Below are 23,465 nucleotides of genomic sequence, written 5' to 3' on the forward strand. Positions count from 1 at the left end.
TCAGTTAGGGATATGAGTGGGGTGGGTAGATTTATCAAGAGATGAATCACCCAAAGCAAGAATCACTATGATTCAATATAGCTTAGACATAATGATGTTAGTAATAGATCATCAAATAATCCTTTCAACCAATGTATTTAAACGATACCTTTGTCTCTTGACTAGCCTTGTCTTGAGAGATCCTCCTTGCAGATGTTTTCCCTAATCAAGACAATAGAGGGAGAAAGGTGATTAGTATTTAATATAATCAAAACTAAATGAGTACATGAACCCAAAATTGAAAAGACATGAAATACTTATCTTTGGGAGTTGTTGGGGTCTCCCTCCAAATCTTGAGGGATACCCACAAACTTATAAAAACAATACAAAAAATGTCTTTTCCAAAATATATTAAAAACCTATAAATTCTAAAACATACAAGATAAGATATGTAAGCTGCAGGTAAAAGACTAAATAGTGTAAGTCCCTAATGTCGGGTTCTTAGGCTTGACTTTCTTTGAGTCTCCTTCTACAACAAGGTTGGCTTGATCCCTTCCTCTCTTCTTATTCTTTGGGTTGTTGGACAGTGAAATTTGAATTGACCTTTCTTATGACGTTGATAACACTCTATCTTGGACATGTCAACTTTCTTCCTTGGTCCCTTCGATCTCTTTCCTTTATGATGAACAACATAAGCATTTGATACTCTTTTAGGATTGGTAACCATAGAGATCCTTTGTTCTTCTGGACTGCAGGCGGTCCATAATTCTCCAAAGGTGGGAGCTACACTCCAACAGTTGAGACCTACAACAAATGCACCCCAAGAGGGTGGTAATCCTAATAGAGCAGTGATCACAAGTTCTTTGTCCAGAACAATCTCATCAATGGCTAAGAGATCATCCCTGAGTCTAGCTATCTTCACAAAGAAGGTTGCCACAATATCTTCTTTAGTCATCTTCGTAGTCCTCAGCTCATTCTTCAAACTTGCTACTTGTCCAATGTTCTTAATAGTAAACAACTTTGACAAGGCTTCATACATTTCTTGAGCATGATCGATCTTGGCTATGAATGGGACAAGATTGTCCTTTATCCCTTCTTTCATCAGGGTCATGGCCACCAATTCTAATTCCCTGTATTTTGCTTTGTTGGCATCACTGGCTTCTTTTGTAGGATTCTTTACATTTCCTCTTACCAAGTCCAACACCTTGTTCTTTTCGAGGATTAGGTCAATTCTTTTCTTCCAGGACTTGAAGTTAGAGGCTCCTTCAAGTTTGTTCTCACCCTTGATTGAGTTAGACATCTTCCTTGAATACAATAGATTCCTTTCGTGAGATAGTACCTATGAATGGATCGAGTGCGTGAGACTGCCTTTTTCTTCCTTCTTCGCCAAAGCTCTGAAACCATATTAGAAAATCAGAAAGGCAGAAAGATTTTCTTGTTCTTAATAATTACTTGTGATGTTTCTTATTATGGCGATTCTTCATATCTTCTTTATTTAGTTCATCAAGCAATTACCAAGAGCAACATCACATAAAGCAATAAACACCAGATGTAGGCACATGCCAGGGCAAAACCTCTCTTGAGGGAAATCCCAATCAAGATAATTCTTCCTTTCAATAGTATTCTTTGAGACTCTTCACCCTAGACCAAGATCATACCTTCCCTCCACACCAAGTTAGCCCTCCAGAATTTTGACCTCTTTCCAACAACTTCGACTAGGCAACAACGTACAACAACTGGAAGCTTCCAACAACAATGAAACTTGGAAGACTTCGATCTCCCAATTCAGGACAGGAAACAGAGAGAGAGAGACACCAAAATTTTGATTTTCCTTGTCTCCTTAGACTTCCCTAAACTCGCATTCACTTCGGCTTCCTGACAATAGACTTCACACCTTTTCCTAGCTCCAAATGAATTCGATGCGCTTCCTTTTATAGGCTTTCTGTGGGGTCAAATAAGGTCCTTAGGCTGACTTGATCTTCTTCTAGGCCGACATGGTGTGGAGGTTACATAATTCATATTTGACTCAATACTTAAACTTTTTACATGATTCAAAAGCCCAAGAAGGGTCTCTTTAAATGTACAATAACTCTATAGACTCAAAATAAATCCTAGAAGTCCTCAATGGGGACTTTGACCTAAAACATGGTGACCCAAGCACGAAACCCATGCTTTAATAAGTCACAATAATCATAATAAAATTTCTTTTCTTTATTTTTTTGACAAGTACATTACATGATGACTCAAGTACATTAATGAAGACCGAACATAGTTACATTTTCCAACACTTAGGAAGAGACTTCAACCTAACAATGTTAGAAAATCAGAAAGTGATTAGGTCCTTCCAACACTTAGGTTGAAGTGATTAGGTCTTGTGCAGTCTTCCTTTCAAGGGATTTTTCGTGGAAAGGCCAATTAGCTTCTCCCAAAGCTCACACATTGTCGAACCTTTCCACTGAATGCATCACCTTGCCTCATTCCAAGCCCTATCATAGACATATCTATCACAAGTGAGGAATATTGGGATTCCTCCTGTTGGTGAAAATCTAAGAAGCAAAGGGGACTTAGTTTGTGGTGACAGTGGGCCTCTGTCCGAAGGTGTTGTGCCCTCTAGCTCTTGCCTCTTTATAAGGCCTCGTAGTTTGTGTAGCAATAGGGCAAATGCCACAGTCAAAGGGGTAGCAATGATGATCAATTCTACATTTTGGGCATACAGATGTGAGGAGGGAGCAATCATGGGTGCATGAGATACCTTGGCCTTTGTTTTTCCACACCTCTTATTGCCTTTTTCTTTTTCTTGATTTTTCTTTGTATCACCGTCTGAAGCTCTAGGAAATGTGAGCATGTGGTTATCTCCTTAGTGGTGCGACAGTTCATCGCCCACAAAGGGTTGGGAGTCAGGATATGTAAGGGGTCCTTTCATTATGTGGTAGGACAACATTGGCGCCAGTAATCGAGTGATGGCCATAATGATAAGGGGTAGAGCTCATGCTTGGATTTTGCCCACGTGCTAATGTTAATGTCTCAACCATCTTTTGCATTTTATAATTTTCTTTCCTTTTTCTTTTAGCTGCATAAACCTCCTGGGGAAAAATTTCCAAGCCCGGCTTTGATATGCGGAAAAGAGGAGGGGGTGTGCTAAATCCCAGTGGACCCAAAGAAGGGAGGTGGAATAAGGGCTTGTAATGTACAGAGGGGAAGTGACAAGTATGGTAAAGGGATAGATGGGACACACTATCTCAATCATGGAATCCCAAGTAGGGGCGGTCCCACTGGACTAGGATAGAAAATTAATCCCTCAATTAAGGTGAAGGAACAAGACTAATGCAAGGGACATATGACTAATGCAGCTGGCAGAGATATGAATGACACGCCATATCCGCTACAAGGTGGCTCGCAAGAGTTGCTCGCTGCCGGATGGAAGAGATAAATAGGAGACAAGTTTCTCCTAGGGGTCACCCACTTTGGTGGGTAACAGGTACTATGCCCAAAATAATTCTAGCAAGGATATTTAATTCATAACAGCTGGAGATATTGTTTCTTAACTCTAAAAATTATATTCAGCATAGATCCTACCTAAAAGTTTCCAAAGTAAAATATTTACTTGTGATGCGCTTGGAACCTTGAAAATCCCTCAGGTCCATTATGCTACAGTGAGAAAACAATGTGGATGTGAAACAAAAGACTCAATATACCATGAAATATGTATGATAAAGCTTCAATACTTGGTATATTGATCCTTGGCTAAGATTTAACTTTGTGACTCACAACTCCAAGGTGTAAAAACTAGCTATCAAAGATATAAAACTTGAAAAATTAGCTTAGTTAATTATGCTAAACTAAAACAAAGAATTTAAAAGATTTCAGTTTTTTATATAAAAAGCGGTTGCTGAATATTGCTTTATCTTGTACCACAACAATTTACCTCAAGATGGCACGTTGTGAACTGCAATTGCACTTAGTTTGATTTTGTATCTTGGACAATGAAGTGGGTTTGGTCTCAAGTAGAAAATTTTCCACACCTTTGGATCCAACTAGGAGTGGCACCTAGCATGGTGTTTCTAATCTTCGGATCAAGTGTTCAGTGATTACTGTTTTCCTCTCGGTTGAAGCTACCTCCTAGAAGATTGGTCCAACCATCTCCCAAACAACCCACTTGCAACAAAATAGATGACGTATACTAGTGCTAGTCCACACTTTTTGCGTGGCTTTGTAGCCTCTTAATGGATTATTCCTCCAACTGTTGTATAATCTTTACTTAGTGTGAGAAAAAATATTATGTTAAACTCCAGTTACAACAAAGATACAGAAAATGCATAATAGGGAAAGCCAACCCACACAACGTTTGTTCACAAGGGTTTGCACAATGAGTTGTTTATTATGGTATATAGTGATCTCACGAATCAACAACAACAATACTTTAGAGGGGACGATAGCCTTCTATCAATTTTTTCTAATTGCTAGATAACAGCTAATTGACTCCTTTAGGAGAATTTTTTTTACTTCTAAATATTTACATTTAAATCCATAAATTTCCCACAAGGGGGTCGACTGGACTCATAATGACTTTGGGAGCTCAATGTTCCCTTTGCACGTGGTGCGAAAGTTGAAGATAAAATGCATAGTGGTCCAACATTCCCCAATGCATTCCTTGGATTCCCAATGACCCTCTCAAACAGCTACTTAGTGGCTCAACTTGGTCCATGATGCAATTTGACTTGGTGAAGAGGACTACGACTTGGTTGAAGGAAGAACCTTTTGACTTTGCGATGGCTAGAAAAGTGTCTACTTGCCAGCCTTTTTGGTCCAAGATACATCAACGTTCCACTTAGACTCTCCAATGGCTAGTAACTACCTCCAACGGTTAGTAAAACTTGACTTCATCACCCTTTGGTGGGTTCTCCAATGGCTCAAGGAATTTGAAATTTTTTCCACCTGGGTTTGATGAGATTTGTGTTGATTTCATCTGGGTCTAGGTTCACTTGTCCACATATTGCCTTGTGTTGCCACATAGTCATTGCCCCTATCACATCATCACACCCATCGGTTGGATCTCCAACACCCATAGGAAATCGGAGAACGAAGACATGGGTTGTGTTCCTATTTTCTATACACCAACTTTGAGATAATGCACACAGAAAATTGTCCACTTTGCCCCTGTTTTGTCACTTGGAAACCTATCGTACCTGTTGGCCAGTTTTGACTTCCTGTAACTTCATCATGCCTTCACCGTTTGGAAAAATCACAGCGTGGTATGGCTCATCAATCTGAACATTTTGGGACCAAGTTGGATTTTTTGACTTTTGGGATCACTTGCATTGGAAAATTGTCCACTTTGAGATAATGCATGCAGAAAATTGTCCACTTTTGCCCCTGTTTTGTCACTTGGAAACCTATTGTACCTGTTGACAAACTTTGACCACCTGTAAACTTCATGACTTCACTTTTTGGAAACATTTCAGCGTAGTATGGTTTTTATCATCAATCTGAGTATTTTGGGACTAAGTTGAGTTTTTGACTTTTGGGATCACTTGCATTGGGAACGTGAACTGCCATGGGAAATGTGAAATATTGATTTTGTGAGACTGCGATGTTGAGAACTGTTTGAGGAACACTGCGCCAAGGCCAAGGCTACATACATACTTGATGACTCATAACCATGGGATAAGATATAGGTGCACCCTAACGCAGGTTCTACTGGCCCATACATTGGTGATCACCCCTACATAAGAAAGCTTTTTGAAACCATGAATTCATGAATTCTCTCAAGATCTATCTAGGCTCTCCTGATACTATAAAGGACAAAAATACCAAGGACTTGGCCCAAAAGCATAGGCAATGGCCGACCATGAATAGGTCTAGGACATTCTTAATACAATGACTTACATGGTTGTTACAAAGCTTTTGACTTGTGACCTTGGGATTACAATGGTGTTAAATGCACTTTGAAAAAAATGTGTATATTCCTGCTGACATCAGGGGGAACAATTCTATTTACTGGGTTTACACAACTTTCTGCAGTCTATCGAGTTAGATGCAGCTGTGGTTACTGTGTGTGCGTGTGTCATGCTCCTTTGAGTTTACTGAAAATTTTAAGTGCCATTTGTGAAACTTGTATCATTTTGGAAACATACACTTGTTTCCCTGTTTCATGACATGAGTTTGGTTTGAAGTTTTGGAAATCACCATTTTAGCTCATTTTGGACAGTGCATAAGAAATGGGGTTGTTATGAGCTATCTATTTAAATTTTACAGTATTAGATTATATATGAGGTCATTGCAACCTCCAAATTTTCAATAGTGTCAAATTTGAAAAAATAACAGCCTTGTCATCATCAGGGAGTTTTGTAGACTCTAGAGTGAGTCCAACAGGTTCAGATTCTATTTTCTTTGTCTGTTCGCCTGAGATTTTTAGTTGCATAGAGAATGAAAAATGGCAGATCTGATGCAGAGGAGCAACAAAATCTGATTTAAATGCTCGTAACAAGACTTTGTGCTTCACGTTCACAAAAAGTTGAAACTAGCAAAAATTTAGGAGACTTCCTATAGATTTTGTTTGGATTTCTGATCCTCTTCTTAACAAGGGGCCAGGCTTAGAGGTTGCCTTAAAAATAGCTGTTTTACAATTTAAGTATAGATGCCAAAATTTGCAAGCAGTTTAAATCTCGAGCGTAGATTTCACTTTAAGCAGGACTAATGTGTCCATCTGCTCCTTTCCCAAGGACAACATTCTTAAATTTCCATTTATTTAGACTTCTGTTGCCTACCCAGCACTTTTAGTGGAGTTTTTCAAAATTGATTATTGAGTTCCAATTGATAATGTCAATAACTAAAGAATCAAAGATTAACATTATTATTTGTGCTAACAACAGTTGTATCATATTTTATAGAGGCATACAACATTTTCCTTTTCTGTTCATTTTAGTGAACAGAATATTTACCTGAAAAGTTCACGTCTAACTGCAATTTTCATGGATTCTTTCCTGCTAATTTAGCACCTTTTCTTTGATATCAAAATTTCCCATCTGTTATAATTGCATGTAAACAGGTACCTTATTTAGTCAAATACTTGTTCTTTATCCATCCCGATCCATCTTATTAAGGTTTATTAAAAATCATCTTATGGCTAGGATGAGTTTGAGATGTCAACAAGAAACAAAGTATAGTTTCACTACTATATATCCCAACCTTGACGGCGGTATAGAAGTCTAAAACTGTGTTATCTACGAGTTTTCTTCTACATAACCTATCTTAATGGTTTGGACTGATAGATGCCAGATTCCTGCAAGTATATAATTTAAGGTTGATGATAGGGTAACAGGATTTTCAGGTTTCTCTCTCTCTTTCTCTCTTTAATAATTGGTTGAAACATAATGACTGTTGATATGCAGGTCATTGCTCAAGCATCTTTGCTTTTGGAACGCTTGAAAATAAAGCAACTACTTCAACCACCGATAATAGCTTCAGTAAGTACTTTCTTTATCTAAATGAACAGCCTAAATGGAGAAATAGAAATGGTAATCGTTCATAGTCAGTAAATGAATCTTGTTGGAGTAATGTTAATGGATTTCTATCAGTTCTTAATTATTTAAAATCTTCAATGGTCTAAGACTGTTTTTGCCAAATGGGCAGTTGTTAACCCTTGGTAGATTGACAAACACTGTTGTATTGTTTTCTGTTTAATCTTAAATTACATTGGACTTCTGGGCTTTGTTTATTAACAGCCACATAGAAAAACAATATAACTTACTATTGTGTTACAATTTTATTGTTAGATACACTTCTAAGTGTCATTTAGAGTGTGAACTATGGGTTAGACACTATATATCATATCATTAATCTCATTTTCCAATACAGGTCCTTGCACTGGTCATTGGCGTTATTCCATTTTTGAAGCAATTAATCTTGACTGACGATGCTCCTCTTTTCTTTGTTACTGACAGCTGCATCATCCTTGGGTATGTTTAATTGCACCTTTTCTTCTACTTTTTATTTATGTGAATACTTGATTGCTCATTACACCTTTTGTAGAATCATATAACAAACTTTCTTAGAAAAGGGAGTTAGTTGTATCTTTTTCAGATGCAAACTTTGGTGTTCACTTTTTAAATCCGTGTTTGTGGGTTTAGGTGATTACGTTTTTCTGCCAAGCTTATATATGTAAACTAGTGGGTGTAAACTAAACTCCCTTTGACTTTAGTTAATATTATCAATATATGTACATAGATGGTCTTTTTTACAAAAGAAGCCAGCAACAAATACAACCGTCACTGCCAACAAAACTCAAAATGGAGCTGCCCACTTACCAAAACACCTGTATGTCCTAACCGATGCCATAAAGGCTAGACGTACGAAAAAGAATAACAATAATCCATGAAACAATCATTCAAAGGTAATATGCTGATTTTTGTAGTTTGTGAAGGTACTTTTGTACCTGCAGAAGGTCTTCTAGCCATGTGTGTTGACTAGAAGGACCTTGTTTTGCCTCTTTAGGAGCTTGCATGCGACATGCAAAGCATGCATGTTGATTGCATGTGATATGCAGAGTGTGCAATTGAGTTGCATGCATGTGGATGTGTTGCATGTGACATGCATGAGATGTGCATTTAAAGCAAGCAAAATTTGTGACTTGTACTTTATTTAAAGTAAAGAAAGCTAAAGATAGGAAAGTTAAGTAAAGTTAAGTCACTTATCTTTAGTTAACTTGATGAGCTAATTTTTTCCTTCAATCTTAGCTTAGGAAGTTATAAATAGAGGCTAACTGTTGAAGGTAAGACAAAACAACAACAAGATTGAGAGCAGTATCTCAGTGAGCATGTGTTGGGTCTGAGAGAGTGTAGAGGGGTTGGAGATCTTGATTTGCAAGAAAGAGCAGATCTGCTGGATCAGATCGAGAGTATTGTAATTTGTGTTTTCTTAGTTGGGCCATTATCTAAGGATGGGAGTCCAAGTAAGTTGAGTTTTTATTAATGAAGAACTAATTTGTTGGGAAGAACTTTATGTTTCTCGTTGTGATTCAGATCATGCAAATTTTTTTCTGCTTAATATTTTGGTTAGGAATTTAGCCATGTATTTGTTTAGTGGTGAATTGCTTGGAATTAAATACCAGGTTCTGGGTTCGTGTAAAATATAACGTAATTTGCCTAGATGCTGAGAAGCCTCCCTCGTAATCAAGAAAATGATCATGCTGTTAAATTGATCTCCTGAAGCTTTTCTCTTAACATCCAACCTTACAGAGATCCTTATGCCCAAAAGAGTGAGATTCAATGCATAGTTCAGAATGCTAGTGGATGGCATCATTTGAATTAGCGAAAGCGCTTTCCTCAACATTGGTGATAGTTCACAAAAACGAATCCTCTTGGCGTATGTGTCGATATTATAGAGAACTCAACTAGATTACTATTAAAGAAAAGTTTTCAATTCCAGTCATTGACGAATTCTTAGATGAATTGCAAGGAAAGTTTTTCTATACTTGGATCCTGTTATTATAGAGAATTCAACCAGATTACTATTGATGATAAGTTTTGTATATTAGTGATTGATGAATTGTAAGGAGCATTTTTCTTTACTAAGTTGGATCTCATTAGGTTAGAATGAGGGGAGAGGACATTCCTAAAACATCCTTAAGAACACATGAAGTGTATTACGAGTTTTTGGTGATGCCTTTTCGGCTTACTAATGCACCTTCTTGATGACACAGGCAAATGACTCTTATAAACATAGGCTTAATTGGTGAAGGGGCCCAATTACACCTTTTTTCTGTTGAAATGGCAAGCTCTCCTTTTATGTATTAAAGTAAATATTAGCTTAATAATGGTGAATTAGGTACTAGACTTGGGCATTAATAAAGTTTTTTTGTTTTTGTTTCTTGTTTTAATTATTCGGGAAAAAAACCCTAATTTTCACTCATTGGAAATGATAAAAATTACATTTTGTAGACACACTAACTGTGTGTATGTTTGAAATTTTCAAATGTTAAGTGGTAACAATAGAGTATCAAAATTTTACAAAATAAGAAACATTCTAGTTCTGAGGTGTTTGTCAAAAGAGACTGTCATATGGAGTAACGAGAAGACTGGACAAATTTTGTGTACGTAGCAAAATTAAACATAGTAAAAAGAAAAAGCATTTCTGAGAATGTATCCATGAGGAGCTGTTCACTGTGGAACCATGTCATCCTGTGTATGTGTATCTTTGAAAGGTCTGTAGTATGAATAACTGGAGCCATCTCTTTCAGTTGTAATCCACTACGATCTAGGATTGATTGATGTTCAATCCTTCCTTTGAGAGTCTGTCAGCAACCTGGCATTAACAAAGTTAATTGCACTTCAGTTTATTTATGCTTTTTATGTCTTATTTCGCGTTAATATTTAGTTCGGTATATCCCACACACATAAAGTGGATTGATTCAACTCAATTGTAACCTATATAAGAAAGCTTTTGCTTTCTCACTATTCGCTCAATACAGAGAACTCTTTTGATTTTTCTTGGTTTATTTATGTGCTCGATTTTCGTAATCAGAACCCATTTAATCTGCTAAGTATGTTTTTTTATTGCATCATATGATGATTTGGAGAATCAGAAAAGTGTTTTCTGCAAATAGAAAATAACTCACTGATGCATTTTTCACAAATAAAATACGCTGCAGAAGTAAAATAAGGAACTGAGAAATAGATGCACACTCATAAAAATTGACACAATTATTTTGGAGTACAAGTCCTCAGAAAAACCCTGAAGGGAAAACTAGTGTAGCAAATGAGGGTTTATTTTATTATTCTTCAGCAAAAATATAGAGGACAATAATTTGCTTGCCAAACACCGGCAAAGCTCCAGAAATTTTCTCCACCACCCTAACTGGGAGATCGACCTGGAAAGCACTATTTCCTTTGCAAAACCCAACTCGACCTCCTCCAATAATTCACACTTCCCCTTGCTCTGCGCATTGGCTGCTGGAAATGTGCACTGGCTGACTGGATCTTGAGCTGATTGATCCTGCAGTCCTTTTGTGATCTTGCACTCGCACTAGACAGGCTCGTTCTTCCTTCCAGAACTAATTCCCGACAACTGGAAAATGATTTGTTGCCCAGATTTGTGCACCGAAGAATTCATATCAACTGGTACAACCTTCTTGCAAATGAATTTGACACTCTCTTTGACTCTGGAAGTCTTTGTGGAAATCTCCCCTGGAAATCCTTCTCCCTCTTCTGCTGAAACCCTTCCACTGATGCTTTCATGGCTCAAACTCTACCCTCGCTGAACACTGCGTAGTGGGTAATTCACAATGCCTTGCTCCCTTACTCATGATTTGTAAACCATATCTATCTCCATCCCATCGACTTGCTCTTATAATATCTTGCTAGAGTATCAATTGCCAAGATCTAATGGTGATCGATGGCTAAGATTAATTTGACTCCATCAAGTGATTTTCTGGAAGTCTCTAGAGCAAAAGTCAATTTCCTCAACTAATACCCATTAATTAATCAATTTCCCTAAGTTATACTTGGGCATTTTTAAATGATTGATCAATTAATTTAATTGAGTGGTTTTTAATTGTTTTCTTTCTAAACCTTTTTTGGGTTTTGGAGATCTCGTGTTTCTTAGCCTCTTTGACACCTTAGAGACCAGAACACCTATCCAGCGCTGCCCCAAATCCATAAACTAACACTCCCTCTTAGCGAGGACGATGTTCTCTCCAACATCTCTCCTCTACATCCTATCACTGGACTACTCCACATTGCTGATGTTTGGCATCTGTTATACCTCCTTTCTTAACATCTCAAATGATTCGACTCCTTGTCATTGGAAATCAATGTGCATAAGTCAGTCTGGCAAACACTGTCCATCAAACACAACACATACTTTGATTCATTTGCTATCCTTCTAGCTGAACCAATTTGTGCTATCGTTACTCTAATCTCATACTATTGCTGCCTTTGCACTACCACTACATTGTACTGCGTCTACCCTGCTATCTCTACAACTGTTCAATGATCTCCCCCCTGAATGAGAACTAGGAAATCTCGTTTCATTCCAACAAAGCCTCTCCTCTACAACTCACACTCCTGCTTGCATGCCAAACTAAACTATATAGTTATGCTACGAGAAAATCAATCTTGTCTGCGTAAACGCTTTTTGGTAGTAACTCTGCCTCCTGTTGCTTATTGAAGCTACTCGCTTTTCCTTCGGATTGTTGAGAAATCTAGGGCATTAGCATTAGGTGATTTCTCTTCTATTAGTGACTGCTTGTGAATGCTTTTTACTTCTTTAGATTAGGATCTTCTTCTTGTTAGATTATTAGTGTTCTTCTTCATCAAATAGTAACCAATGCATGAACATAAATAGACAAGAGACACAGAATGTAGCCTATCAACTAGGGCCAAAACCTCTCACTCTTTGAGAGGAAATCCGGCACAAATTATTCTTATAGAGATTCCAATTGGCGAATACTAGGACCAAGACCCTTGACTTATTAGCCAATCCAAGACCAAGACATTAGTTCTCTTGATTGTCTTCTCTTCTTCTTGACTCCTCTCTCGCTTCAACATCGTTATCATCAAGACCTTATCACTGTTTCCACATCAACTTCTCGTTGTCATATTCTTACTTCTGTAATGGTCATCCTTTGAACTGTGATAGATCCATTACCTCTGATTGTAATGGCATCCTTCTTGCTGTGATCACATTGACCCTTTAACACTGTAGAGGCACACGGCTTACAATATTGTAATAACATCGAATTTGTGGTCTTCAGTATGGTACTGACCTGAGGCTTCCTCCATAGCATCGAAACTCTCTCACAACAATCCGAAGTGACTATAATCCGAACTGTATAGATATCCTTGCTTGTGACTGTGTCTCTGAAATTTGAACCCATCACAGTGGTCTTCTATTTGAATCCGAACTTGTCACTATTCTTGCTTACCCAAAGATCTCAGAAGAATCCGCACTGTTGACTGTAATCTATCATCTGCAAATCACAAAAGGATCCAAACTCTAAACTGTGTCAATGCGGATACCCTACACGCTTATATATAGTAGTCTGTCCATATATATAAGCCGACATGTCTTCAACGAAGGGATGTGTCTCAACTTTGAAGTCAACATGAGATCTTTGCCTCATCTTGAAGCCGACATGAGAAGGAGAACTAGTGCTTGTTGTTGGAGGGCTTTATAAACTTATATACATTTGACACATGCCCAAGAAGGGATGCTCCATACATGACATTGACTCTATGATAAATCCTAAGGCTCTTAATGGGAGCCATCTAGATAAAAACACTTGTTCATGAAACCCATGATGCAAGGCATTACAAAAATAATTTTATTCTCTTCTTTTCATCATTTACAAAGATCATAATTACATGTCATTATGAAGATTGAACCCAGTTACATTTTTCAACACGGATCACTTCTTGGCACTAATACACAATCTGTAGCCTCTACAATATGGACTGGCTAACTGTCTCTGGTTGGAATTGTGCTTTTCTCTCTGTCACTGGCCAATTCACACTATCTCTCTCGAGTTCATCTGCTGGAATTAACTTGGCCTCCTTCCTCCTTTGGAAAACTGGAAACCTCTCTAGCTAGAACTACGCCTTGCTTTCTACAACTGGCCAATTCGCACTTCCTATGTCACTACAACTAGTTCTGCAATTGTATCCTGCTGACGCTGATTTATTGCTACCTTGATATTGTGGGCTCCTATAGCAAAAGTACTGATCCATGTGAAGAATATCTTGCATCTGGATTTGATCTAGAACTCTTGCTGCTCTTGCCAAGGACCCTGCCGACTCTGGCACATTGGAGTCTCATACTCCTCCTGGATCTAGTGGCGCTATATCTTCTTTCGAGTCTTGTACCTAGATGGGACAATTCACTTTGCAACTCACAGTAAACAACTCCCTCTAACACTTGTCTCCGACAACTAGAAGTCGATCTGCTACCCAGATTTGCGTTTTGGCTAACTCGTATCTGACTGCATCCTGCTGACACTGATTTCCTGCTACCTTGATATTGTGGGCTCCTGTAGCAAAAGTACTAATCCATGTGAAGAATATCTTGCAACTGGATTTGATCTAGAACTCTTGCTGCTCTTGCTAAGGACCCTGCTCACTCTGGCACATTGGAGTCTCATACTCCTCCTGGATCTAGTGCCGCTATATCTCCTTTCAAGGCTTGTCCCTAGATGGGACAATTCACTTTGCAACCCGCATTAGACAACTCCCTTTGGTACTTGTCTTTGACAATTAGAAGTCGTTCTGTTGCCCAGATTTGCGTTTTGGCTAACTCGCACGACCTCTTTTGGCAATCTCGTACGAGCATCTTTGAAAAGATGCAAAAATCTGCGATACTCAAATAAATTGGTTCTATCACTTCAATTTGCTAATCGATCTGGAAACCCTAGGTCTCCTCTACAGAAAACAAACCTCACCTCTTACTGCAAACTGATACCCCTTTGTCTACAACTCACACTAGATCCTATAATTCGTACCACTCACTAAGAAATGCTATCGGAAAACAGATTCGGTGAATATATTGCCTTCTTCAACCTCTGAAGCTATTCACACCTCCTCTGGGAAATAGATCCGACAATTGGAGATGAAATTACCGCCTTAGATCTGCTAACTGGGTAATCTGGTATTGACTCTAAAAACACTGAAGAAATGAACTTGGAAATCTCCAACTCTTTCCTACGGGCTAGCATGATCTTCCTTATGCACTTGCACTCCCTAATGGAAATGTGCATATCTACTCTTACTTGCCTCTGAAAATCCTTCTTCGGCACTCGCATTGCTTGCTACTCCTCTCTGGGCAACTCGCTCTACCTTTCTGAAGTCCTTCGAATTTTGGCACATGTACCGCTGCTCTTGAAGCACGCATTGACAAGTTTGCTATGACCTTTTGCTACTAGAAATTACAGATCTCCTCCTAGAAACCCTTTGAGAAATTCTTGAAATCTCCTCAGTGTGCTTTTCTCTTCATTCCTTGTGCAAATACGCAATTGCAACCCTTGATACAAATCTTCTACTCCCAGATCTACTCTGAGAATCAATTGATCTCCTCATCGGAATTGCTTTTGGGCAACCACACTGCCTACAAATTCTGCTCTTTCACACTTTTTCTCCCAATTGGATTTGGAAATCGAATTCCCTACCTCTGTAATTCGCACCCCTGGCTTGGCCTGTGCAAATCTTGACAAAGTGTTCAGATCTCCCTCTGAAACTACACAATCTCATTTCCTCTCGCCTCTAAGTTTATGATCTGATTAATAACACTGTGATACCATATGAGATTCCCTGGAATGCACCAACTGGAAATTATTCTCGTAACTGAATACAATTTATTTGTTTATGACAAATAGCAAATAACTCAATGGTGCATTCTTCACAAATAAAATACATTGCAGAAGTAAAATAAGGAATTGAGAAATAGATGCAAATTCCTAAAAATTGACACAATTATTTTGGACTAAATGTCCTCGAAAAAACCTCGAAGGGAAAACTTGTGCAGCAGATGAGGGTTTATTTCATTATTCTTTAGCGAAAATATAGAGAGTACAATAATCTGCTTGCCAAATACTGGCAAAGCTCCAGAAAATTCTCTCAACCACCCCAACTCGCAGATCGACCTGGAAACACACTATTTCCTCTGCAAAACCCAACTTGACCTCCTCTAGTAATTCACACTCCCTTTTGCTTTGCGCGCTGGCTGATTAAATCTTGAGATCACTGTTCTTGCACTCCTTTGGTGATCCTGCACTTGCACCAGACAAGCTTGCTCTTTCTTTCGAAACTGATTCTTGAGAACTGGAAAATGATTTGCTGCCTAGATCTATGCATTAGAGAATTTGTACCAACTGGTATGGCCTTCCTGTAGATGAATTCGACCCTCTCTGACTCTGGAAGTCTCTAAGGAAATCTCCCGTAGAAATCCTCTCTCTGTCTTCTGATGAAACCCTTTCACTGATGATTTCTGGGCTCAAATTCAACCCTTGCTGAATATTGCGCAATGGGTAATTCACATTGCTTTGCTCCCTTGCTCATTTGATGTAAACTGTATCTATCTTTATCCCATCGACTTGCTCTTATAATCTCTCGCATGAGCATCAACGACCAAGATCTAATTGTGATCAATGACTAAGCTTAATTTGACTCCATTATGTCACTTTCTGGAAGTCTCTAGAGCAAAAGTCAATTTCCTCAATTAATATCCATTAATTAATCAATTTCCCTAAGTTAGACTTCAACATTTTTTAATTATTGATCAATTAATTTTAACTGAGTGGTTTCTAAGTAATTTCTCTCGTAACCTTTTCTTGGTTTTCGATATCTTGTGTTCTTTATCCTCTTCGACACCTTAGAGACTAAAACACCTATCTGATGCTACCCCAAATGTATAAACTAGCAGTTTGGATGAGGCTTTATACATAGGTAAAGCCTTCATTTTGAAGAACATGTTTTTTCATTCGTGACGAGTGAAGGTGCATTCTTACAAGAACACTTACTCAAGATCAAGGACATTTGAGAATAGGTGAAGGCCATTTGTTTGAAGATGGAAGAAGAAAAAATGGTGGTAATCATGTTGAAAAGCTTACGATGTTCTTATGACACTTCATTGAGACGCTGAACATCACCGCTATGGATGTTGAATTGAAGTTTGGAGAGCTTTGCAATCAATTCTTATAGCATGACTGATCGAAGAAAGAGTTCGGTAGTGGTAATGAGATAGAGGGTTCTAAGTAGGCCTTTGTTGACAACTTCAAAGGGGCCAAGAAGAAAGGCCAAAGTAGTAGTGAAGATGACACCAAGGGTCAGAAGACCATTACTTATCATATTGTGGTAAGGTAGGCCATATGAAGAAGCAACATTTGTAAACTCCAAACCATGGGCTGGGCTGGTCTCTATAACAAACATTTCGATAAAAGATGGTTATATACATCCGTAATAGTTGCATTCGAAGTCAACTTTTTTGTTTCAACAACGTCTCTCGTTGAAATAAAATTGTAAATTGTGATATTCCCTGCTGCGTAGTTAAAAATAATAGCTTGGCGCTTAGTTAAAAATAGCGAAACTATGTGATCACTATCCTCTGTAATTGTAATTCTAAAATGTATTTTTGGGGCCGGGATTGAAACAATAAGTTGTATTCAATCCATTTCGGAGTCTCGAAAGTTATAACTTAAAATATAAATTAATTTTTGCACAAATTTTGAAAGAAATGTTATTGGTGAACCACTTGTTTGATGGATACACCAGTTCTTTGAAAAATTTGCATAGCTACTTATAGTATGTAGCGTGTAGTTTTGTTTTGGATGAGGAAATAATATTAAATAACCTTTGAAATCTTATATTTTTAAAGATGGTTGTACTTAAAATTTAGTTTAAAAATGAGATAGAATAATAAATTTGAATTGCTAAATTTGTATATTAAATATATTTTATTTTTTAATAATAATAATGAGTTAAACATATGTATTAAAAACATATATAATAATATATTGGAAATAGAAATACCTTATGAATATTTATAAAATAAAAATCAACTATATTTTAAAAAGAATAGATAAAAATAGACGTTTAAAATGAGAAATAACTATATTATTTTAGTTCAGTAAAAGTGTCATAAAGCACTGAAATGCTCTCATTATAAAAAAAAAAAACTATATTTTTGAAATTTTCTCATTATAAAAAAAAATTAACTATATTTCTGAAATGTTATTATAAAAAAAATTAACTATATTTTAAAAAGAGTAGATAAAAATAGATGTTTAAAATGAGAAATAATTATATTATTTTATAGATGTGAGGCTTATGCGATCAACATTTTGTGTAGTGATGTCTTCCGGAGTCATCACATTCATGTTTTATTGTATTGACGTTTGTGAAAAAGTTAGACAATGATGGTAAATAGAGGAAAGGTTGGGATGGTAATGTAAGGAGCCGACAGGTTTGATAATGTTAAAAAAAAAATTAAGTTTAATTAATTAAATATCTATTTTGTTTTGATATTGTATGTTTATATTTCCTTATTTAATTTTTCTTTAGATTTAAGTATAATTATTCAAATATAATGTAACATTGCAATATTATAATGTTTTTAACTAAAAGTTTGCAATATTATAATGTTATTAACTAAAAGTTTTAGTATTAGTTATTTTTTATAACATTAATTAATACCTAATGTTATTATTCTAGTATGATATAATGTGACATTATAATATTATAATGTTCCAAATGTTATAATGTTATTTGTACACAAAAGTTTTTGTATTAATAAATTTTGTTGACTTTAGGATTATTAATTTAAATTTTGCTATGTGTTACCATTAATAATTTAATTATTGCAAAATAATTGAAACATGTAATATAATGATGAAACTAATTAGGTCTTCTAAGTATTACTAATTGAATTTTATTAATTAATAATTTTTGAGATGTATTGCTAAGGATTTTCCTAAATTTTTAATGCTAACTGAGGTTTAAATAAAATTATTTGAATTTAATCTTACTAAAGTTCTTTTAGGGATTGAAAGAGGGTTCTTGATTAATGTTATTTATTCAAATATTAATAAAATGATATTCGGGAACGAGAGTACCTAGGAGATAGTAGAAACCCCAATTAGTGTAGGAATCCAATTGTCACTTATTTTCCAACCGTCATTGCGGTTGAGGTTATTGGGATGTTTTCCTATTTTGATAGCTTCTCTAAATTTTCTATGGTGATAATGGTGGATTTTGGCCACAACACGAGTTTTCTATGCAAATGTGATGATTGGTTTTACTAGAGTGCTCGGCCAAAGCTGAGGTTTTGGAATGGTTATGCTTGATGTTAGCGGCATGTTCTTGAATCCTAGGCAATATAGAATGGCCGGTTTCACCAATGTAGGCTTTGCCACATGAAAACAGAACCAAATAAACCCCTTTATGGTGTTTAGGATCAATAGGATCTTTTATCAATTTTAGGCATCTGCTGATTGTATTCAAGGGTTTGAAAGTGGGTTTTATATTGTTTTTTTTTTTAAATGTGTGAAATCTAATCAGTGATGCCTAGAATGTAGGGTAGGTGAACCTTGCCTGCAAAATCATCCATTGGTTGTTTATTTTTAGGATTATTCGCTTTTTTGAAAGCTTTGATTCCTTGGTGTCTTCTATATCCATTCTTTTCAAAAACATCCAAGAGGTGGTTCTTTTCTTGATCAAAATGATCATGATTTGAAATACGTACCGCCCTGGTAGCTAGACTGCTAAGCACCTGGAGTTTCAGAGCAGGATGATGTGAGAGTTGGCATGTAGGTAGTGTTCTGTGTGGATTTTCTTGCGATACACTTGGTGAGATATTGAGCCAGCGTAATTTCTCTTGATTAGGATTTCAAGAAAGGGAAGACAACCATTTTCTTCCACTTCCATTGTAAACTTGATAGAATTTGATTCACTGTAAAGGTGCTCTAGAAATTTGTCCATTTTTTTTTTCCATGAGGCCAAATGACATAAGTGTTATCAACAAATCTTTTCCAAAGCTTAGGTTTTAAAGGGGAAAGCTCAATGGCTTTGGCTTTAAAATGTTCCATGAACAAATTGGCAATAATGGGGGATAGAGGTGATCCCATGGCCATACCGTAAGTCTGTTCGTATATATCATCCCTAAAGCTGAAAGGTGGATTTTAGAGAAATTTCTACTAATTTAGCTGTGTCAGGATCAATGATTTTGTGGACTACTTCCATGGCTTCATTTATGGGTATATTGGCATAGAGAGCTTTTACATCAATACTCACCAAGATGTCATTATGGTCTAGTTTTATGTGTTTGATCTCATTAATCATTAATGAAGTGATTAGAGTCTTTGACAAAGGAGCTAGTGTTCCCTACCATAGGGTTAAGCTTCTTAGCAAGATGTTTTGCGAGATGGTAAGTAGGACCTCCAATGGTATTGACTATGTATCCAATGGGGATATCTTCCTTGTGAATTTTAGAGTAATGAAGTGATTGGAGTTTTTGACAAAGGAGCTAGTGTTCCCTACCATAGGTTTAAGCTTTTTAGCAAGATGTTTTGCGAGATGGTAAGTAGGACCTCCAATGGTATTGAATTTTAGGGGCTCCATAAATCCTAGGGGTGTAGGGATTGGTTTCAATAAGATTCTTGATATTGTGTTCCTTGCTCGAAGTGTCATGAAGCGAGCAAGTGTCATGAAGCACTGAACACTCATTTATAGCAAGCAAGCAACCAAAGTTGGTGGACTTCAATTAATTTAAATGTTCTCATTTTCCGAGTTTCACTCATTTATAGCAAGCGAAAGTTGGCGCACTTCAATTAATTTAAATGATCTCATTTTCCGAGTTTCACTCATTTTCAATAAGATTCTTGATATTGTGTTCCTTGCTGAAAGTGTTCCGAAGCACTGAAATGTTCTCATTTTCCGAGTTCTCATTTATAGCAAGCGAAGCAAAGTTGGTGCACTTCAATTAATTTTTTTTTAAAATGTTACAATGCTTATCATCTATATAAAATTTAAATTATTTACTTTATTTTATTTTTAAATATATATTTTAATAATTATTATATAAATTAAATTTATATTATAATTATTAAAATATTATACATAGAGTACATATTATATCAAATATGCTTTCAAAGAATATATATTTTTAACTAATAAATACTTTGAAAAATTGATTCTTCTGGAAAAAAATCATCATAGATACGGTTCATATCTAATAAAAAAAACAACGGTTCATATCTAATAAAAAAAACAACGCCGTGTCACATTCCGTACATCCATGGCTACCTGATCTCATAGAGATCTTCCATGGAGCATCTGGCATGTTGTATGTTGTTCTTACCGTGTTTGACATGGCCTGTCTTTCCCACCACCGAGAGAGAGCTCTTGCGACCGTCGCAGATGCTCTAAAGAGATAGCACAATGTACAGCCAGGATTTAAATGATTTATCTCACTGTACACTTCCCATGTCGGAGATATACAAAATGAAATCATTGCATAATAAGATAAATGAAATTATAGCCAATCAACTGTCAAAAAAATAAAATAAAATATTTTAAAAAATAAATAATTTTTTATTTCACAATGTTAACTTATATTAATTTTATTTTAAAAAATAAATAATTTTTTATTTCACAATGTTAACTTATATGAATTTTATTTAAAAAATAAATAATTTTTTATTTCACAATGTTAACTTATATGAATTTTATTTTAAAAAATAAATAATTTTTTATTTAACAATGTTAACTTATATGAATTAATTTTTAGTCAAAAGGAAAACTAATTCATAGTCAAAATTTACCTGATGCGTTATCACCTGCCTTGCGCAGGGATAATAAGATTATGTTAAAGCCAAAACATGTTACAAAGTTCCAATGTATATTCAGCCGAACTCTGTACTTCCCGTTAATTCTATAGCTATATGTTGTAGGTTTCAGTTCAGGATATATTCTGTCTTCTATTTTATCATATTTAGTCCATTTTCTGGATATGTCTTCTTTTAACTGCACTCAAATATTCCAAAAGCAGAATATGTAGTGTTTTTAATAGAGAGGTTTCTTTTGGTGTTTGCCTGACAATACTTTTGTTTGGCATAACAGCGGTGCTATGGTTCCCTGCATAATGCTGGCGCTAGGTGGCAACCTCACTGGAGGTAAGCTCAAGAAGCCAAATTCAAAGATTCCATCATTTTAGTAGTAAATATTCATTATCAGTTAAGTTTTATTCCCTACTTTCACTGTACGCTAGTAGCACACAGGATTGTGCATTTCTGCAGAACTTTGAAATTATAGATTGTGTAATTCTAGGTCTAGAAGAGGGCAAGTCGAAAAAAATCCAGATGCTATTGGATTTGTCAATGTTTTAACTTTTTCGTTGCGTACATCATTGCTTCTATAAGGGAGGCAATTGAGTTTTTTTCTGTAGAAGAAATAATTAGAGGCGAGTTCATCATTTGGCTCGCTCCTGTATATTTAACACTAAACGTCGTCTATTGCTTCGTGCTCTGTTATGCTTTGTACTTTTCTTGTGACAGTATGAATGAAAGAACTGCGCCGAAGATTTTTAACCGATGGGTTTTGTAAGAAGTGTCGAAAAATTTAGTGTATAATGTTGTGGGAAATTGATATTCTTGTAAACAGGTCCAGGTAATTCGAAGCTTGGGCTGCGGACAATTGTAGCCATTATAATTGCTCGATTATTCTTAGTGCCTCCAGTTGGTCTTGGAATCGTCACTCTAGCAGATAAATTAGGCTTCATACCTGCTGGTAACAAAATGTTCCGATTTGTTCTGCTACTCCAGCACACAATGCCCACATCTATTCTTTCAGGTTAGGTTATACTCCATTGATATTACAATTGTTTAACATTGTTTTGCATTTTCAAATAGCTATTTGCCTTTAGCTCGTGTTTTAAATTCTGTGGTCAAGCAGTTTCAATTATTTACTTTTAGGTTGGTGAACGAATTTCCTTGTGCATATAATGGTTGTTATGATTTATGTAACTGCGTCTTGCATAAACAAGATAATAACCGAGAATTGTGTACTGAAAGCAGGGGCGGTTGCCAATTTAAGAGGGTTTGCGGAGAAGGAAGCAACAGCAATTTTATTTTGGGTTCACGTTGTGGCAATGTTTTCTATGACTCTTTGGATCACTTTGTATCTAAATATATTATTTTGACAGCAAAGCATTTTGGGTCCGTGGCGATGTCTTCTATGACCCTTTGGGTTTCTTTGTATCTAAATATATTATTTTGAGAGCAAATCAACTTTCCACGACTGACCAAGCCAAACCTGAAAGTTGGCTGTTATGTATCATGAACGATTGGCAATGAAGTCTCTAAAATTCTAACATCATCAAATTCCAGTTATTTCTTGCTAGCGAGAAATGTATTCGCCATTTGATGTCAGGAATGGCCACAAATATGCATCAAAGGCGGTTGTTCTGGAACAAAACACTTACAAAAATAAAGGAAAAAATAACGGCATCAGTTATCATCATCATATGTATCACTTTGTTTAGACCTACTTTTTTGTTAATAACATTGAAATTCAACTACTGCCTCGGGGTATTTGTTAAAATTGACTTTAATTAAGATTTAAATGCGAGATCTAGTGAAACAGGATATGTTCACAGTAGCCTTGGGAAAGATTGGTAAAGATTCGAGGAAATTGAAAATCTTGCAAACCTTTGCAATCCTGAAAATCTCAAAATGGTCAATATTTATCGCTAGAATGCTCAATAATATATATAAACTAGTTTTTTGTTGTATTTTTTGTTTTGTTTTTTCTTTATTGGGTAATTAGGTTGAGTATAGATTGAGTGGGATGCTTGCCTCATTGACATTTCTTCAAATGGTTTAATTCCCAAAATGGTTTTTATCTTCAATCCTCTCCATGGGTTTGAAGAATCTCTCCACGCGGTTTGAATCTGAGGCTTGAATTTGAGGCCTGGTGGTAACAAAATCTTACTCAGAAGCTCTCCACGTG

General features: G+C 36.3%; 1 protein-coding gene across 1 annotated transcript; it reads left to right on the top strand.

The window, feature by feature from the left end:
- The first annotated feature begins 7,350 nt into the window (after positions 1-7,350).
- On the top strand, positions 7,351-22,976 carry LOC149163571 (protein PIN-LIKES 6-like). The gene is made up of 5 exons (XM_089430770.1): positions 7,351-7,445; positions 7,837-7,937; positions 21,579-21,631; positions 22,119-22,307; positions 22,532-22,976. Exons 1-5 carry the CDS (start codon positions 7,353-7,355, stop codon positions 22,654-22,656), a joined length of 561 nt encoding a protein of 186 aa, XP_089286896.1. The 5' UTR covers positions 7,351-7,352; the 3' UTR covers positions 22,657-22,976.
- Positions 22,977-23,465: the final 489 nt, after the last annotated feature.

Source organism: Pinus tabuliformis, chromosome 5_1 (genome assembly GCF_031772625.1).
Source record: "Pinus tabuliformis cultivar Carrire ecotype Pingquan chromosome 5_1, CPIR1, whole genome shotgun sequence".
Lineage (NCBI taxonomy): Eukaryota > Viridiplantae > Streptophyta > Pinopsida > Pinales > Pinaceae > Pinus > Pinus tabuliformis.

Excerpts from the sequence above, each read along its gene's own strand:
- LOC149163571 (XM_089430770.1), top strand. The coding sequence starts at position 7,353 with ATGACTGTTGATATGCAGGTCATTGCTCAAGCATCTTTGCTTTTGGAA. Across the intron at positions 7,446-7,836 it reads AACCACCGATAATAGCTTCA|GTCCTTGCACTGGTCATTGG; the intron begins GTAAGTACTTTC and ends TTTCCAATACAG. Across the intron at positions 7,938-21,578 it reads GACAGCTGCATCATCCTTGG|CGGTGCTATGGTTCCCTGCA; the intron begins GTATGTTTAATT and ends TTGGCATAACAG.